This window comes from Protopterus annectens, chromosome 14.part0 (genome assembly GCF_019279795.1).
Source record: "Protopterus annectens isolate FY-2018-M chromosome 14.part0, PAN1.0, whole genome shotgun sequence".
NCBI lineage: Eukaryota > Metazoa > Chordata > Ceratodontiformes > Protopteridae > Protopterus > Protopterus annectens.
This window is the reverse complement of record NC_056748.1, coordinates 125,226,586-125,247,643: the sequence shown is the minus strand read 5'-3', so window position 1 is coordinate 125,247,643 and position 21,058 is coordinate 125,226,586. Positions and strand designations below refer to the sequence as shown.

Here is a 21,058-nt window from a genome sequence, read left to right as displayed (position 1 = left end):
AAAAGATATTTGTCCATAATGTTTGATAAGCATATTCATAATTTTTCTCTTTGAGAATTTTTTTTTTTTAATATGGGACATGCTGTACTATATAGTCAATAGAGACAAATAATGAAAAAAAATAGTGAAAAAAAAATATTTCAATATCCAGCATATTAAAGCTTAAATCACAGTTTATATAACATTGCTTTTCCGGTACCATTACACCACCGTATATATATATTTTTTAATATTTTTTTAATGGTTTAGTTTATATCATATGTTCACTATAATTTTATATCTATATTATGTATTTATGTAATTATGTATTTATGTATTTATGTATTTTTATATAGTTATATATATATATATATATATATATATATATATATTTATATATTTATATGTATTTTTGACTATGTTTTATATACATATAAATTTTATATACATACACATTCAACTACAACTAATATATATACATTCATATTTAATTTTAATTTTATATTCTATAAATTATAAACGTGACACTGTGGTTAATTTATTTTATTTTATCCTGAGATATATATATAAAACCACTGAACTGCACCAGGAACCGAATACACTACCACAAAAGATAAGAGGATGAATGGCACAAAAGCCCAGCCGGTGTGTTGTATTGCAAAAAACACCAAAATCCACAGTAACAAATAAGTGCTGAAGGTCAATGAACGCTCCAAAATGCTGTAGTTTAAAAGATGTCTTTAATCTTACAAACAAATGCGTCGACCTAGGTTTCGTCCGACTACTCGGACTTCTTCAGAACAATGCTACAACAAATTTCCAGTCCTTAAATATATAAAAAACAATACATTATATATACAAAAAATTATATATTTTATATTTTTTTTTTCACTATTTTTTTTCATTATTTGTCTCTATTGACGTAAAATAGCTGTTGTTTTTAATTATTCAATATTATAAAAGATATATAGATATAAAGAACATAAAAACATTAAGGTAGAAAGTTAAAGTCTTTTTAGATGTTTAACAAACACACAGCCTTTGCATATTTATAAGTTTGCAGACTATGTGCAGCAATAGTGTGTTCTTTTTACTATTAACTAACTATTTAAAGTTCTTTTTACTATTAACTAACTTTTTAAGTTCTTTTTGCTATTAATTAACTATTTAAGCACTTTATGACGTAATGTTATTCACCTATTAAGGTTTAATTACTGAAAATTTCACTATATAAGGAATGATGGTAGTGTTCATTAATTACTCTGATGATGCCCTACTTACTAGGGTGAAAGCGCTTAGTCGTTGCCCTTGCTTGTTTGTGGATATTGTTTGTGGATATCATTGGTTCTATTTCAATAAAGGAGAACTTTTAACACACCAGGATTCAAGGTTCGTTGGTTTTCTACTGAGTTATTAAATATGGTTCCTGTTGGAAAAATTATGAATAAGCAGAATTTCAGACAAATAAATGGAAGTTACGGCATGCCAGATTAAAATCTATTGTGAGTGGTAAAATAAACTACTTGTAAGTTCATAGGTAAGTAGTAGGCTAGCTGCCCTTGTGGGACATTTTAAGCCTAGCCACTTTCCATGTTTTTGCTAAAACAAAATATTCCATTTGGTTCTAGATTGGTCTTATCTACCCCATGGTCTGTAATTATATATTATCCCATGAGAATAACTGGGCTCATACCATAGATAATTTGATCGGACCAATGAATGGGATAAAGCATTTTGGAGCTGCCTCTGTCCATTAGTAGTACAGGGGGCAGTCCTGGGGTCAATTTCTGTTTCCTATTCATAGATCTAAGTTATGCTTAATATGGACGAGGATAAACTTTGTTTAATATGGGTGGGGAGTCTCCTCCAGAGTAGTGGTATCCTCTGTGAGATATACCTGTCCCCCCAAACCATTTTGTTGATGCTACAGAAGGTGTTTAGATCCCTAGACTGAATATTTCTGATGCCATTTAATTTACTGATGTGCAATAAATCCATCAGTAATGGGTCGGAGGATGCCTGGTATGCTGGACACAGGTCACTTCTCATCAGTATGCAGAATACCGAGTGTAATGACAGGGCTTTGAAGTGGTCCATGGAGGACATGTTGTTTAGGCCTTGTATGCTTTTAGTAAGGTATCTCTGTGGGCATTCCAGCTGTTGCAAGTGTTTGGACAGGTACGTGCCAAAGGAGAAATTATATTCAGTGGAGAAATACATGAACACTACCATTTGCAAATGTATAACTTAGAATGAACTACTTGTCTGCACAGAGAGCGCGAGAGAGAGAGAGAGAGAGAGAGAGAGATTATGTAGCTGTTTAAGTGTCTATGGCACAAATGCTGTATACAGGGGATGCTAAGATCTGTTTCCATGACAGATAACTGTAGCAAATATGCTTTCAGCATTTTCTGTCATTAATCGTAGTTTGCACTTTGTTGTTATATTTGCAGTTTAGTGAATACATGTTCCCTTACATGTTTTCTAGAGTAGATGGTTTGATAAGGCTATAGCAGATGAGATGACCTGGAGCATGTCCTTGTTTCCATTTATCTTTTCAATTAAATGCTATTCAACAGGTGACAGTTCACCTGGTTTTCAGTAGTTAAAATGTATTAAAGTCAAACTATCTCATTTAGAGCTATGCATTAGAACAGAGGGAGAAGTCCCACTTGCAACACTGAAGGTCCAGATTTCATTAGTGGTCCAGGTAGCAGAGGACCCACTGAGTGGTGTAGTTAAAGGTAGAAATGCCAGCTTTCAATTTCTAGATAGAAAATAGAGGCTTGGAATCCCTTTCCAAAGGAATGTCACCTAGCTGAAGCTTAGAAGTAAACCTCATCCAAAGACAGAACACAGTGGATTGCCAGTATGGCAGGTCTGCAAAAGTGGAACACAGAGTAGCTATGGGGTGTTTCATACAATGTGCATAACTGCCTGCACTATGTCCACTGGTAGCTGTACTTCCCTGATCAGGGAGGGAAAGTAAGTATAAATGTAAATAAAAAATATCTAGGCTGCTTAGGGCCATAATTTCTATTAGAAATTAACTGATGTTCATGGGACCCTAGGAAAATATATTTTAAAATGTAAAAGACATTTGTATCTTTTTAGCAAAAAGCAGCCAAAATGGTGGTGCATTGTACCCAGAAAATAAATGTTGGGAGCTTAAGAAAACTTTATTTACTTTTTCGACACCTGTTGTAAGCTAGTTCATTTTGTTTGTTATCTAGATAGATTAACTGATTCACAGCTCTTTTTCATTCATGACTCTGGCCTATGGCAGTTAGCTAATTAACTGTTAACTGGGATAGGGAACTGATTTAGATGGAATCATTTTTAGACTTTCAACCACAACCTAGGTCAAAGATAAAATCCAAATGAGCATTGATAATTAAGCCACTCGTACTCATAAAATTGATTAATTGGTACAAACGCTCTTATGATTAAGACTGAATGGAGTTTAGATAAGTTCATATGTTGGTACTAAGCATGCAATACAGGAGACCATTAAGAACATAGCCCTGTTCATCATACAGACCCATTTCACTTCTTAATATAGATTATAAAATTTTTATGGCAATACATGCTGCTCGAATAAAACAATTACTGCCATTTTTGATAGAGGAGGATCAAACAGGTTTTATAAAAGATAGGAACACTTATGACAACATCAAAAGAATTCTTTCCTTAATTGATTATATAAATGTCACAAAAAACAAAATGAATGTTATTAGTTTAGACATAAATAGCGCATTTGATTCAGCGAACTGGGGTTATTTATGGTTAGTTTTAGAAGAATATGGTTTCTCAAACAACTTCACCTTGTTAATAAAATCATTATATTCAAAATCATTGGCTTACATAAAACTGGGATCTTGTCTGTCTAAATCTATTAAAATAACAAAGGGCACAAAACAAGGCTGCCCTCTTTCTCCATTATTGTTTGCGCTAGTCATTGAACCCTTAGCAAATAATATATGTATGGATAAAAATATTGAAGGGATACAATTAGACAACAGCCTAGAGCTTAAAATTCAACTTTTTGCTGATGATATTTTAATTACCTTAAAGAATAATAATAGCTCTTTAAAAGCATTATGGGACTTAATTCAAAACTCTCAAAACTTTTCAAGTCTTAAATTTAATGAAAACAAAACAAATGTATTGCTTATAAATACTAGCAAAAAAGATCTAAATAAAAAATACCATAAATATATCTCCACCGATAATACAATTAAATACTTGGGAATTATAATAACTAACAACCTAGATACTACAATTGAAACAAATTATAAAGAGACCTTAAATAATATTAAAAATCTAATACAAAGATGGAATAAGTTCTTCTTTTCAATGGAAGAAGGGTTCTATATAATTAAAATGATCATATTTCCAAAAATTCTTTATGTTATACAAACTTGTTCTTTGCCACCAGCTAAATAGCACCTAAAACAATTAAATGATTTAATGGTAAGATTCCTATGGTATCCAAAAAAACCAAGGATAGCTATGAAATATCATCTAGATGATTGGGATATGGGTGGCATAGGTTTACCAGACACAGAAGTATATTTGCATTCATCTGTTATTAAAACAATATCATTATGGCTAAATATGAAATATACATCAAAATGGAAGCTAATTGATGAGAGAATCTTGTTAAAATCAGGATTTGTAGTAGCAAATAAGTATACCGATTTCATACCAAACAATTTTCTATAGCTGATGAAGGAATATATGAAGATACATAAGTATAAAAATATAGGTTCCAAATACATTACTTATACATTAAAAATTTTCCAAAATCTTATTAATAACAATCCTGATATTAAAGCATGGTCATTTTTATTATATCCAGTAGCGTACACACAAGGTAATATAATAACATTTGATATAGAAGTAGTCAACATGCTTAAAGAAAAGGGATTAATATAGTGACATCAATTGGTAAACTCTGGAAAACTTCTGACAATAAATCAAATTAAACGGAAATTAAATATAGAAAATAGTTCATGGCTACATGTACAAGAATTAAGACAGTATATATTAAGCAAACAAGAAACAATGCAACCATCAATAAGACAGAATGTTTCTAATCTTATAGAACATATAATATTACTAATAAATCAACCCATTACTGGAAAGGGACACTTATCTATTTATAAAACAAACAAAAAAATAAAAACTTATAATAATGACAAAATATGGAATTATTATAGATCAATTAATGGACATGTGCCAAATGACAGAGACAAAAAATTAATTCTTCTCTCTCCAAAGCAGACATCACTTTCATTACATTCGAGACTGTTTACATGGCAATTCATACACAGATCTTATGTAACCCCTCATAAAATGGAACTTATATTTAAAAAAAAATATTGGCTGCTGGAGATGTGATTTATCAATAAAAGCAGACTGGTAACATATGTTCTATGAATGCCATTTGATTAAACCATATTGGGATAAAATAAATTATTTTCTGCAAATGGTATTCAATGACAAATTCCAGATTTCCAAATCTATTATTTTGTTTAATGCACCTGTACCTGACTGTGTACCAAGAACAAAATATGTAATCTTGTGGACTCTCCTAGCCATTGCAAGGAAGAACATTACATCAAACTGGAAATCCAAAGCTTCTCCAACTTTTAAGCAATTCATGAATATGGTGTCAGCAGTATCGCAATTGGAAATGAACACTATTAAAGGAAGAACTGAAAGAACTACATAATTATATATAGCATGGCAAAAAGTAACTGAAATACTGGAGAGTAATGACTGTAGCAGATTATAATCAGGAAACAATTGTATAGAAAGTCAATTATATGCCAACAATAGACACCCTTGTAAATACTTTATTTTGGTTTTAATGTTTGATATCTGTTTAGAGGTTTTAGCCTACCTTTTTAAATAATTTGTAAATACTTCACTGTCATAAATAACCTGCATTCATGTTTTCTTGTTTTTGGAAATGAATAAAAATATTTACAAAAAAAAAAAAAAAAAAGAAGCATAGCCCTAATTCCCAATTGCCCAAAATCACCATCTTGTAGATCATTTAAACAAAATTCAGACAGGAAACATTAGGGTAGAATTTTTTTGTATGTGATAAGACTAAACATGCTTCTTCTTTAGGTAAGTGAGGTCAAAAACAACTAGATTGAAGATACTCAGGAATGAGAACATGGTAGCTGGGGGGGGGGGGGTAAGAAATGAAAAACAATGCTGATTGGATGTGAAGGAGAAATCAGCACTTAGGACAGTGTAGTCTGGATGCATCAGTCCTGGGATGTTTAGACCAATAACAACCCTGACCTTTTAAAATAAGCAAACATTCTTAAAGGGGAAATGTTAAAAAAATCCATTGGGGAGACAGAGAAGTAGAAAAAATATTACAAATGTACTGCAGCTGAACCAGTAAATAATAAAGTAATTTTGATCAATTAAGTAAGAAAAATGTTCAGGTCTTTAAAAAGAATATGAAAAAATGAATTGGGAAAGACAGGCTTGCATAGAATTAAGGCATGTAAGAGCATAGTAGACTGCCTTCACCCAGGGGATGTAAACACATGAATACAAGGCCTGAAGAGAAGACATTTGGATATGCATTACTTCAATTTTTTAAGAGGGTTAGCTATATTAAATGAAGTACACAATAATATAATGTTAATATATATAGTTACATTCAGTTTTTAACAAGTTATAATTTAAAAGATCAGAAAAAGTTAGAGTATTAATAGAGAATGTGGAGATCAGTGTGCCACAGTATGGCAAAACCTACAGAGACACAAAGGGGGATGGAAGAAAACTAAGGGAAAAAGTTATTAATGCCTGCTTACTTGTATCCTAAAATGTAATGCATAAATTGCAATGTTGCAAGAAACACTTTAGTAAAAAAGCGCATAAGAATCTAATTAAAAAGTGGAGAGGTAACACACTTTATGGGAGTGGAAGAAGAAGAAAAAGGTCAGCATTGCTAGTGATAAAGCAAAATATTGGAATAAAAGTAATGGAAGGTATGTATACATTTAGAAATGTAAATATATACATTTGGTCTAAAGAACTATATAAGAATAGTAAGGGAAATATAGAAAGTATACGCTATTGGCATAAATATGAAACCTGGACAAGAATAAAACAATGCTATGTAATGAAATAAACATTTAAATTAGGTGTAAGAAGGAAAAAACACACCCAATAGTAACAGTTCATGCACCTAGAGAAATCACATTACAGAAGATGAAAGCCATTCACATATAAACACACTGGTATTTTCCAAGACGCTGTATGAAAAGAACAGTGTTTATGAATTGGATAGATCAGACAATTGAAAAAAAAAAATGTTTCATGACCTAGGTTTAGAGAAAGGGGTTACATCCAGTGGTCTGGGTACCTGTAAGTTGAAAAATTAGAAACCTGGTTTCGATAGAAGCTAGATAGGTGTGTACTATGATCCAAAATAATTATTTACAGGGAATAAAGAAGGTGGAGGAAATGCAGATACTGATAAAATGGAAGGGTTAGGGCAATAGGAAAAGCAGTTAAAAGTGATGAGAGGAGGAATGATGGAAAACTTGGAAAATCTAAACAAGTACAAGGTTAATGCAGTGAGGCATCTGTTTTTTTAAGTAAAAACAACCAAACTGTTAGCTTAAAAGTTAAGACAAGAGAAAGTTGAAAGAATGATTACTGAAATTATGATCAAGGAGAATAGAACACTTGAAATGGAGCTGAAAAGAATTGTACAAGCAATGGCAACATACTACGGTGATTGTTACAACAAGGCATACATGCAGGGAGCAGAATAAAGCATATGAAGGCTTATCTAGAAAAGTGAATCTTACACAAAATAGTGAAACAATATAGAAAGCGGCCGTTAGAAAACTTATGTGAAACAGAAATAAAAGAAGCAATAGATCATCAAAACACAGAGAAAACACCAAGATCAAAAATAAAACCAAGAGAGGTCTATACAATGACAGTAGGCATTACAATTACTATTTGGAAAAAGTTGTTTAATGGTGGAAAAGTGTTGCTGGTTATTCCAAAAGATGGGAAAGACCTGACAGAACAAGAATCATATAGATCCATCTCAATTCTCAACCATGATTATAACATCATTATAGCAATTAGGGCAAATGGATTACTTAATCTTTAAGCAAAAATGTATAGAACTGTATCATTGTGGGTTTATAGAGGGCATGCAAATGCACAATATAAAAAGACCACTAATTATCCAAAAGAATCACGATGGTCTATAAAAAGGGCTTATGTTAATAGGTTTGGATGCTGACAAAATAATTATTATAGTTGGTTGGGATTTTATGAGCTGAAAGTTGGAGGCATTTGCTTCCCACAGGAATGGATGACATTAATATTGGGGTCTGTATAGTTCCATAAGCTAAGATATAATGTGCTGGAGGTCTGTCAGAAATGATTACTGTTTCAAGAGTTACAAGACAGAGGTTTCAATTTTTTTCCCCTTATTATTTGTACGTACTTAGAGCTCAGAGTATGCAGTATAACAGGTTATACTTAGGGTAACAGACATGAAAAGTTTATTCTCTTTACAGATGACATACTTCTGTAGGTCACAGATTCAAAGATAGATATAAAAAGGTATTTGGCAAATTCCATGTATTTAATAAAATTGCAGGATAAAAAAATGAATGAATCAAAAACAAAAGCAATAGTGATGGCATATTATCAACACTTTAACTGATGCAAGATTACACCTTCCTGTAGGGACAAGATTAAATTAAATATTTGTGAATTTGGCCAACAGAAGACATGGAACAGGCAGCCAATGATATGTGGAAGGATACTGTCCCAAATATTATTATTAGAAAAATAAGTCACTGGGACTGCTGTGGTGGTGCTGTGGTAGCATTGTCGCCTCACAGTAAGACATTATTCTGTTCGATTCTCAGCTAGAGTGTCTTCTGTGTAGAGACATGCGTGAATGGGCGTACATTCATTGAAGGTTGTGCATCAGGGCCAGCAACTCAGCACATAAAAATCTACTGCCAATCATTAGCAGACCGGAGTTCTGCTGTGGTGACCCCTAACCGGGAAAAGCCGAAAGACACAACAAGAAAAATAAGTCACTGGGACTGCGGTGGTGGTGCTGCGGTAGCGTTGTTGCCTCATAGTAAGACATTATTCTGTTCGATTCTCAGCTAGAGCATCTTCTGTGTAGAAACATGTGTGGATGGGCTTACCTTCATTGAAGGTTGTGCGTCAGAGCCGGCAACTCGGCACCTAAAAATCTACTGCAATCATTAGCAGACCGGAGTTCTGCTGTGGCGACCCCTAACCGGGAAAAGCCGAAAGACACAACAAGAAAAATAAATCACTGGAAGATGCTTTTTATTGAAAAAGACAGTATAATACATGTGATAAAAATAATTCTGGTTCCATTGATTGTTTACATGGGATAGACAAATCTTAATCACCGGAGGATGAGTTATGGTGAAGATTAAAGAAGAAAATGAAGGGATTCTTTTGTGACAATAAAATGGACAGAGTGCATTAGGAGAAACAGACATTACCTTAGGAGAAGGGAGGTTTGGGATTACCACCCTTAGGAACTTACTTCAAGTTTATTTATTCATGGCTCATAAATGCAGAGAGCAGAATAAAGCATATGAAGGCTTATCTAGAAAAGTTCATCTTACACAAAATAGTGAAACAATATACATATATGCCTAAATGAAAAATAATTATGTTGGAACATGAGGGCAGTGAACCAATGGGAGCAAAGGGGATGCTTGTAAGCCACTAGGAAGAAGTAGTAATAAAAAGTATGTATATGGATGCATGTATACATTTAACTAAACATTTACATGAAAACAAGTGAAAGGATGAAAAAATCCATAACACCAATAGGCTACACTGAACAACAGAGTACAGGTGGTATTACAGAAGGTCTATCGGACATCTGGAAAAAGAAACACAGAAATAAGATATTGAGAATCATTACCTAACTGAGAAAAATAAGACCTTTGGATAAAGCTGAAGAGACATTTGAGAACAAGAGATAGATCTGTTGGCCTACAGAGGCATATCATATGAGTTAAAACTGAATTTAAACCAACAAAGCGGCTATCAGACTAAGCCAGTGGTATAAGATTTCTTGGGCCTATATTAGATAAACGAAGTTTATCTTACCGAACGCTGACATTATCTAAAATCCCAGAACTCGAAACTGCAATTGTGGGGGGCCGCACCCCCCACACCCCCCGCTAAATATATATACCAACTCCGAGATCACACTACAGTGAAGAAAGGGCAAATATTCCCATCTTCACTGTACTGAGATCTCACAATTCTGGTTTTGGGTTCTGGGATTCTCGGTCATGTTAGCGTTCGGTAAGATAAACTTTCATTTATCTAATATAGACCCGATTTCTTAAAAGAGACAAAAACTAGTAATGCAACTAGGGGAAACAGTCATAAGCAGAAAATATCAGACAACTAGAGAGTTGAAGGAAAAAGACTAGTGTGACAGATTCGGTAAACCACTTAAAACAAATGGACTAAGATTTGTTTGGACCCATGTATTCAACTAAGTTAAGAAAATGTAGGACATTCACCTGGAAGTGTTTACATAGATACTTTTACACATCTGCAAGTATATAAACCAAAACAGAGAGTAGTGAGCATTCGGCAGGAACAAAACCAACGATAATGAAATGATGTACAATTTATTACAATTTTATTTATTTATTTATTTATTTATTTATTTACATTTGTTGACCGAGAGTGTCCGACTGGACGTAGGTCCATTTTCAGTGGAAGCCCGGGGAGAAAAGCTCCACAGTAAAATAAACAGACAGTAGTTACATTGGATTACATAGCGATTAACAATTTAACATAGCAATTACTTACAACATATTTACAGATGAAGAACATAGTACATCAGTAGACAACTAGAATCTATATAAACAATAACGTATGTGGTCTCATAATTCACCAAACCAATGTTTATTTGAAAATCCAAAAGTTTAGCACTTTCCCAATGGATGGGACTTCCTCAGCACCATTTAGAAATCAACAATGTCATTTATTTTTATATCAAAACAGCCTAACAACCAAACATACTGTTAATTACTTAGTCAAATAAATAAATAAACTCATTGTCAATTCAATTATTGTCAAATGAATTATAAATCTCTTTTTTTAAAATATTGTTCTAAAAACTATTCTAATTAATAAGATATATACGTGCAATAGCAAATACAGTGCTTATTTGTTGGTTAAAGTTTTATGTGTCACACATGCAAGTATAGAAAAGATGTTGCCACAGATGGGGGGATTCACTGAAAATGTGATGGAATGGAAAGTGGTACTTGGGAACATATGTTTTTTAGAATGTTTGGAGACTGAAACATATTTACTGGACCTAAAAATTTTTTTAATTCAAACCTGAAGGACAGATTCGTTTTTAGCAAGGATATCTTCTTGCTAATCTTGTACAAAGTAAAGAAGCTCAAATACATACAGGCCTTGCTCATTTTGGTACTGATAGTAGCAAATAAAACACTAACAAGATGATGGAAAACAAAAGGTAATCCTAAATTAACTGAGGTGATAAAAATGGTGCAGGAGATAAAAGACAAGGACATGAGAGATAATGGAACATGAAAGGGAATGCGTTTAATTAATAAATGTAACAGGTAAGACTTGCATCATAGACTAAATGAAGAATAAAAGAATGAATGCAAGCAATAATAAACTATCCACACATGAAAATGACAGAATGCCCTATAAAGCAGATAAGCTTTGTTCTTACACATGAATAGTATTTGATGTACTCCAGGTCATAACATGTATGTGTAAATAGTTATGTATACTGTTTGTTTTGTTAAATTTGAAAGAGCAATGTCTAGTATTATGCCTAAAGGTTAAAGGATGATGAATAGTAAATAAGCAAATAAGTTACTTTGTACAATTTTCTACTGTTTTAAGTTTTGCAAGCATAAGCTACTGAAACTCTAGATTTTTCTAAAAATTGTAACCATTAAAATATTGAATTGCTGTAACAACCCAGTGTGCAAATTAAAACTGCACCATACATGAGGATTGCATGTAGGTAATAATATGACTGCTATAATGCAATAAATATTGCTCTAAGTTAAAAAAGGTAATGTCACTACTGACAGATATAACGATATGCAAATGTCACTAATTACAACAGTATCTGACTGCACACAAGTAGGATTTGATAAGTAGGAATTCTCTTGATCAGTAGACAAATTAAAGCAAAAATATTCTTAAGATAGTCCTCATAATTATTGCTTCTACTGTTCCACACCTCTAGTCTCTCCTCCTCCAATAAAGTCAGACCATAAATTTAAAACATTTGCTCCCACAATGACCAAGCCCCCTGTAGCCAACATCTCCAAATTTAAAGATTTCAGAATAGTAAACCATGCACAATTATATGACAAGATCTTTACATTGTCCTATCACATCGCTACTGTTGGTCTTGACAGCCAACTACACAGAGGAATTTTATGCTCAGTTAGACAAATGTATACATCTAGCATTCCCAGCTAGAGCTAAATACAATTGAAAATTTAAAAACACCCTACCCTCTACCCTCACACCCAGTGATAACTAACATAAATAAAACTTCTAAGAAAAGAAAAAATATTCAAAACTATATAGTTAGGCTAGAACACTTCAGAATGAGGATACTATAAAAAATGTTGCCATGAAACCGAAAAATACTAAAATGACCAGTAAATCTAGGGTGACACTGCACAGAGGAAATTATTTTTCCCCATGGAGCAGTGTCCTTAGAATTAGCATTAAGTAAGGAGATGCAAGGTGTGTGTGTGTGTGTCTGTATGGGGAGCTTGTTCCTCTAGAAATCATCTGACTGTTTTGTGCAAATGCCAAGTCATACTGCTTGCATCACACAGATGTCAATTATATTCCTGTCTTCTGTGGCTGCACTCTGGATCCTTTATCTTTACTACAGATATTCAGTTAAGGTTTGTAAGAAACAGCAACAAGAGAAGAAATTATGTCTGTGTTACTACCATTGTGACCTATAATCTAAGACACTGTGTGCGTGTTGTCAATAGCAGGAGGCATATCAAAGACAGGAAAAACAATCAAATATGTTAAAAAATGCATAAATCTAAGGAGAGATCATTGTCATTTGTACAAAAGATGCAGCATTGACAAGGAAACTGGGTTTGAGTAATGAACTCAGTTATGATGGGGGTAGGTAGACCTGAGTAGATGACACCCAGTTCTCAAATATAAGTGGAAGAGGAACTGAGGGCTGCTAAGTATAGAGATATCCACAAGTAGAGACCAGAGGGCTATCCGTGGATACAAAGTGTCGGTAGGCTTTGCATGAAGGCATCATAATGTAAGATGGCACTGAATGTGCTGAGGAAATGTTGGAGCCAGTGCTTGCATGCAATATGCATTAGGCACACTCAGGGGAGTAGAAGCAATAATGAATGCAATTTTTGCTGATGGAAGATAGCCACCTGGGAATGATTCTTACTTCCTGTGAGTCTGGCAATAAGTGTGTATCAGAATATCTAATCCTCCTAATAGGAAGGTCTTATTGTGGATGCTACAGGGTGCTGCACTGAGTAAGCCCAGAGGAATGAATACGTCAACATTGTAATAGTGAGCAGACAGTCAAACAGACAGGGTAGTGAATAAATAAGTAATGCAGAGTATAAAATGTACAAAGGGACAAGGGACAATTCAAAAGAGAAAAAAAAAACAGGCAAAACTGCTAATGCATGGGACATTCTTGCTCAGGAAGTGGTTTCAGAAACTGAAAGACATCACAGTGCTACTGTACTAGGATATGACTCATGTGGAAATGAATACTAGAAAATAAAGAACGTTTTTTGTTATGATTGTTTTTCATTGTAATATGGTAATGGTAATCCTTACTAGCCATAACATTTAAATTTCTATCTGAGGATGGAAACCAAAAATATTTTGAAATCTAACTCACATAAGAATTTTGGATAAATGTAATACAGACAGTGTAAGGCAGCACAAACTGATAATTGTGTTTCTGCACTTACATTTTTATGTAGATGCCACAAGACCAACATTATCAAGAAGATGCCAACTTAATATTTCTCTGCCTGCTCTAGTGATCATGGAATTATGATTGTGAGCTGTTAACAAGCTGGTTGCTGTAGTCCAGGGTTTGATCCCTTCAGCCTGCATTTCCTTATGTGTGATGCTAAGTCACTGAACCAGATGGCACTCTCAGAACATCTGGGCAACTGGTTTAGACTCCCAAATGGCTTCCATGAACTGCATGCCAAGTAACTGCTTATAAATGTCTATGGATGTCATACAGCCTAGTTAAATTCATCAGTAAGAAAAGGAACATTCTTTTTATTCTGCCCAAAAATAAGACATTAAAGTCAGTAAAACTGCTACTGATATTTCATAGACTAGATTGGGATTGCCTAGGGTTTCAAATTAAAATAAAATATAAATATGAAAGAAACACATTAATTTTACATTACAGTGTTCTGGTATAATTATTTCACATTTCATATATAAACAGTTTAACCAATAGAGCTAAATGTGCAAATTCAGTCACATGATTAAGTTAAACAGTGATGTTCACAGTGCACGGGGCGTGACTAATTTAAGTCCCGCCTGCTCAATAGGTGTGGAGTAAGACAGAGCACAATGAGTGTTATGTGTGGGTTAACCCTAGTCACTTGATACAATTTCCTAAATACTAAAGAATGAAAATAAAATAGAAATTTTCTTTCTTGTCTACAGACCAAAAATCACTAACTCAGCATGTTGCTTTGTAGGGTTCAGTTCAGAAGGATCATATACTGTGAAGTGACTCGGATATTAAAAGACATTTGTGTGGATGATTTACAGTGATATAAGCAGTAAGTTTTTGGGCCTGAAAGTAACCAATGAAGAGTAATGACCTTTAACTAGTGCAAAAATAATTATGTGGGAAGAAAAAAAAAACTTTGCATACACATGCCTTTTTAGTTTTAGTTTATACCCGCAAAAGTTTTGATCTAGCAGAATGTTAAATCTAATTATATCTTATTATACCATGATCTCAAAAAACGCGCACGATTATTGGCGTGCGCGTTCGTCGTTATCGAATACTACTAAAAAAGGTCCGGTCCGCCGCTTTTTTTTTTTTTCTTTTTCTTTTAAACTTTTACATTACTGTCTATGTTAAATAAATGGGTTTAGACAAAATAAGACAGGCAGAAATATCTCCGGGTTGCTTATTTTTAAAAGCTTTTAATATAAACATGCTAACATAAACCCATTTAAGCTAAAAAAAAAGTGTTTAAAAGATCCAATGCAATTTTGAATGGGTCTCGCCATAATGAGTTAAGTTAACAAATGAGCTTAACATAGCGCAAAGCAGATCGGATCTCAGTACGCCGCAGTACATCCAGCGCTGTAGTAAGCACAAGCCGCTGGGCAAGGCACAGCAGTTGAATTATTTAAAAAAAATGGTATATTAAAATAAGTAATGTTTTAATAATAATGTCTTCTAAATAATATAATAAAATCAATGCTAAATCTGGTGTGTTGGCTTTGTTTTTACCTTTAGCTTCTTCGGCGGGGCCCAAACCCGCCAAACCAACCGTGGTAATTAGTTACCCCCATTGTAATAGCATTCAAAAACATGCCAATTTGTAACAAATGCAAAATTATTTCCTGCACTTATTTATGATGGGATTGCTCTTAACCTTTTAACACAAAGACCTCCATGAGACTATAATACAAAATGTTAATGCATCTGCAAATCTTGATTTGGCTCCTAAATCTAGAACCCTGGCAAGATTGCTCAAACAGAAGTGGGATGGAGGATCAAGTTTGATAGCTGAATTATCTGCACATTATGTTTGCTTATAGACTTACATTAAGGCCTCCTTGGGTTTGCTAGAGATGCAGTGCTAATTCTAGAAAAATTTAAATGTCACCTGTAAATAAGGGTGTGCTTTCTTTGAGATGGACCTCTCACTTTGGAATGACTTCGTATTTTCTTGTCATTTTAAGCCCACAACAAATTTTAGTATTCATTACAATTGTATTAAAAAGTCACAGAATGCTAACAGAAACTAGTATTAAACCTTTACAAGATTAAACTGTACAACATCTGACTATCCAGCAATAATTGTAAACACCCCTGTCTTTATTTGACTCTGCTACCTACTTCTGTATTCACATTTGTTCTTATATGGCCCATATTATAAAACAGATTTACTTATTCTTGTATGCTTATATCTCTTGTGAAGTAAAAGCTTGATGCCATACCAAAAAAATGGATAAAATGGCCGTGGCATGCTCTTCTACACGTCCTGAAGCAGGAACACCTTTTTTGGGTCCTTTTTGAGGAATCTCACCTGAAGCATAACCATTTCATTTTCATATTTATCTTATATGGTCAGACCTAAATAAGAATGCCTTTCTCCAGGCCTTTGTCTAATGGTTTTGGGAGTCTAACATCTACTGCTTTGACATATAAATTGTATTACATTATTTTATGTTTCTGCATATCATTACAGCTGTCATTTTAGACGTAATGACTGATTTTGCATACCATTAACATATCTCTCTGATTCATGCATGGTTTATTTAAGCTGCACTGTTATACATTAAAAATTAATTTTTATTTGTCATGACTAATGTAGTTTGTAGATGTAGCTTATGTCCTAATTTGTGCTTATCTGTATGCCTAATCATGGCCTAGGTTATGGCTGAAAACTGCATTTAAATCAGACCATTCACCCTGTTATCAAATAAATATGTGCATGCATATGTAAGAGCATTTACTCAATGCAGCTCAGATTTCTACAGCTGTACCACCTGTGGAGAACATAAACCTTCAGACAGTTTCAGTATATGGATTTTAATCCTAGTCATAAATCTACAGAAGGAAACAAAAACTTTGGCACACGGAATTCCTCTACAACGAAATAATCTTCCACTGACCCTTACAAATGAGAACCATTCAGCCTTAAATGTTGTCTGACATCACTTACCTAACCAACAGGACTAGCTCTCTAGTACAGTGCTGTAACTAATGCTAACGTTAACTTTATGCTGATTATAGTTTCACCTGTGAGAAGCTAAGATCCACACTATACTCTTACTGATACTATGCTATACTTTTACTGTAACTATGCTATTCTCTTACTGTAGGTATACTTTACTCTTACTGTTAAGTATCCTATATTCTTACTGGTACTATGCTATATTCTTACTATGCTATACTCTTACTGTAACTGTGCTATTCTCTTACTGTAGGTATACTTTACTCTTACTGTTAAGTATCCTATATTCTTACTGGTGCTATGCTATATTCTTACTATGCTATACTCTTACTGCTACTATTGCTTACTGTTGATACTACTCAGATCCCTTGGTAAGTCTTATAACTTCTAAGTCACCTCATTATCTCTAAATTACTAATTCTCAGGAGACCTATTTGTTGGGTTCCTATTGCGTTTTTGAGGACTTTAAGTGCAATTCATGGAACAGCCAGAATTTAAGCCCATTCATGAGGAAGTGTATACTAACTCCAAAAGTTCTGTGTCTTGGGAGTATTCCCTCTTTTCTGAGGTGCAGTGATCTCAGTTTCTGTGTATAAGAAGCAGGGGATATGGGAGTGCAGGGGGCTTGCCCCAGCAAAAAATTATTTTTAGATGTTAAACTTAGTTTCACACCTCACTTTCATGTTCTAAGAATTGCACTTACTTTATCAGGAGATTCAAAACTTGCATTGAAGAGTCTTTGGATTCTGATAGGACACTCTATTAATCTTTTATGCTTTCTCTACCACATTGCATAATATTACAAAGGACTTTAAAATACCTCAGGCTTACTGTCTTCTTCCGAAACAGCTCCCATGTTGACTACTGACACCGACACAGTTAAACACTTAGCTACAATTAAACTATCTGCTTAATTAATGTGAGCTAGGATTAAAACTTTAACATTTCCTGTTTTGAAGGGCTTTAGCTTGTTGTCCTCGGTTTGATTCTATCATTTACTATTTGCATGTTGCATGTCTCTGAGTAAGTAGCTTAACTAATTTTGGTGGACATGACTGTTCTTCTTAGTAAGCTTACCCCTTCAGATGAGATGTTAAACTGAGGCCCCCATCTGCCTGAGTTGGCGGTAGCTCAGGTGGAGGTAAAAGATCCCATGGCACTTATTAAAACGAGCAGGGGAAGTTCCCTGGGGTCCTCATCTAATCGCCCCTAGTCAGTATGAGTACCACCTTGTGTCTCTCCTGAAAAGAGGCCATTAGTCTAGTGTGCCTAAACTGGTTAACAAAGTCTAAATAAATAAACAAATAAGTCTTTTTTTAGCTATCTATCTATATATATATATATATATATATATATATATATATATATATATATATATATATATATATATATATATATCTGGAAACACTTCCCATAATCGTATGACTGAAATCTTGAATTTCATATGGTCGAGACCATATGATCGAGATTTCAGTAAATCGAATATGTGTAGTGTTTAAAAATAAGAGTTTACTTACCTTAATACTTTACGTGCACACAGAGGCAAGTATTGTTGTACGCTCTGTGTGTACGTAATGTTTTATTTGTTTTGCGGTGTTGACAGGAAATGAGAAATCTCCCATTTTGCACTTCCGCATACAGCGCAAGATGGGAGATTTCCCATCTCCCCACTGTAGCGCGATCTTGGAGTTGGTATATTTAAGTAGGGGGGTGTGGGGAGTGCAAAAAGCGAGGTTTGCGTTTTTTTTATTTGTTGGTTTCGCCTCAGAAGTTCGAGTTTCCGAAACTCAATCTTTTGGTTTCGGTTATTTGCTGTTCAAGATTTTGGTAATTCGAGCTTCTGAAGTGAATCCGTATATATATATATATATATATATATATATATATATATATATATATATTATGGTATCAGAAAATTATATTGCAGCTACTGAAAAATTTTATGTTGTTCTAGTGTTCTTTATTACATTTTGCATTTATACCTTAGCTTCCCAAGTCTCAACTGTAAAGGTCATAAAAATGTGTCTAAAGAAATAAAGGCAATCAGAGTAGGGCACTGCCTGGCCTGGATGTCTGCTTGTAAACTGGAAAACATAAAGACACCATTATTTTAAATCCTTGAGTAAGTTGCTTAATCTCCAAGATTTCCATCCATCGTTCTCAATGAGGAAAAAAGTTTGAGACCCCATTTAATCAGAAACCCTGTTTCAAAAAGACTCAGCATAAACAAAGCACTATATCTCCATCACAGACATTGTCTCAAAATTCAGAATCATTATCTTAATTCCAATCCACTAAGGGTACTAACAATTGCAGAGATGTGATGTCTATAACAGAAATACATGCAGTATTGAACTGTGAAATACAAGCACAAAACAGTGGCCCAGAAATATGCCTTCTCCTTCCCCTCTTCAAAATCATCACACAAATAATTAAACTATAAATGAAATAAGAACAAAACTATGAAACATCAAACTTACACATGACAGTAGGGCTTTTTCTTGTAGCTGATGAAATTGTTGACTGTTAATATCATCTTACAGACCTCACAGTGAAAGCAAGATTTGTGCCATGTCTAAAATCAGATTGGGAACAAATAAAAACTTAATTTTGCATTCCACACAATGAGCTTCCTTGGTATTTGAACTATTTGCATTGCTATAAATACAGACTTTACATTGATACAATCATAGATGCAGATCAAAGCAGACACACTCACACAGATATACATGGATACATACATTCAGATTTAGTTGTATAGACAAAACGTCTACATATGTTATATACATAAAGATAAAAGGAAGTATTACTTTAGTATGAAAGTGGAAATGCGTAAGTACCAAAAACTACAAATGTATATGATGGATGGATGGGTCCACTAGCTTCCCAGACAGATGATGTGGGAGCAGATTTATAGAATACAATATAGTGAAAAGATAAGTAAGCTTTCCACAGTAGCAGATCCTGTGGCCTGACAAATTTGCAGAGGTGACATTAGATAGATATTGATGTCTGCATTATTGTGTATATAACCATGTCAATCGGTCTTCTCTCCACCCTCTCTCTCTCTCTATATATATATATATATATATATATACACATATATATATATATATATATATATATACACATATATATATATTTATATGTGTATAACACATATGTCTATGTTTATAAATACACACACATATAAATATGTGTGTGTGTGTGTGTGTGTGTGTGTGTGTGTGTGTGTGTGTGTGTGTGTGTGTGTGTGTGTGTCTGTGTCTGGGTGTGTGTGTAGCTTTGTTAACACTGTAGTGGAATTTGTTGAAGATATGCTGTTAGTTCACATACATAACTCTAGTATAATACCTATTTACAAAGTTGCGATACAATCAAGTACCTCACTTGTACTGCGAGACAATGATTACCAGCCCATATGTTTTCTATATCTAGGTATAATGTACAATGCATGATGAATTTAAAACCACAATTTAAAATGTTTAGAATTACAAGTTTCCAGAAATAATATGCTCAATATGACCATATGTTTACAAGGGCAAAACATAAAAAGTGTTTTAAGTTTTCTGTTAGATAATTGACTTACCTGATCTATACAGTTTATCTTCTCTGCTGGGTAAACCCCATGGCCACATCTGGCACAAGCTTGTACATTCATTTTGAAATTAATAGGATTAATAAACTAAAAAAATACACAGTAAACTCTTCCGTCTTTCTCACCAGCTCAAAACTTCTTAAATTACTTCTCTGCTTTCGGTGCAGTGCACATTAATGTCCAAGGACATGGCCCTCCCCTTTGCATGCAATTTGACAGCAGCCACCTGTCAACTGGCTTGTTAAGCTGTCAGTTAAAGGAAGGTACTATTTTTACAGACTCGCTCAGTCCCAAAGTATACATGACAGTGACTTGAGTTCCCAGTGACTTTTATCTGTAAATAGAAGAGTGAACTCACTTAAGGATTTATAGGTCAAGTGCTTAATAAAAAAATCTTGTGGAAGTCTCATAATAGTAGTGTTTTAAT

General features: G+C 33.8%; 1 protein-coding gene across 3 annotated transcripts in view; it reads right to left on the bottom strand.

Annotated features, from left to right (window-relative positions):
• LOC122788887 (nebulin related anchoring protein) overlaps nt 1–20,782 on the bottom strand; it is a 503,978-nt gene extending 483,196 nt beyond the window's left edge. For 2 of the 3 annotated variants that reach the window (XM_044055830.1, XM_044055833.1), the window contains exons 1-2: nt 20,623–20,781; nt 19,514–19,608 (exon numbers count right to left, since the gene is read on the bottom strand). In XM_044055830.1, the coding sequence (XP_043911765.1) occupies nt 19,514–19,608; nt 20,623–20,694 (167 nt within the window). In that variant the 5' untranslated portion in view covers nt 20,695–20,781. Of the gene's footprint in view, nt 1–19,513; nt 19,609–20,622 lie in introns of all 3 variants that reach the window. The other variant, XM_044055831.1, reaches the window with a different exon arrangement.
• Between the last annotated feature and the right edge of the window lie 276 nt (nt 20,783–21,058).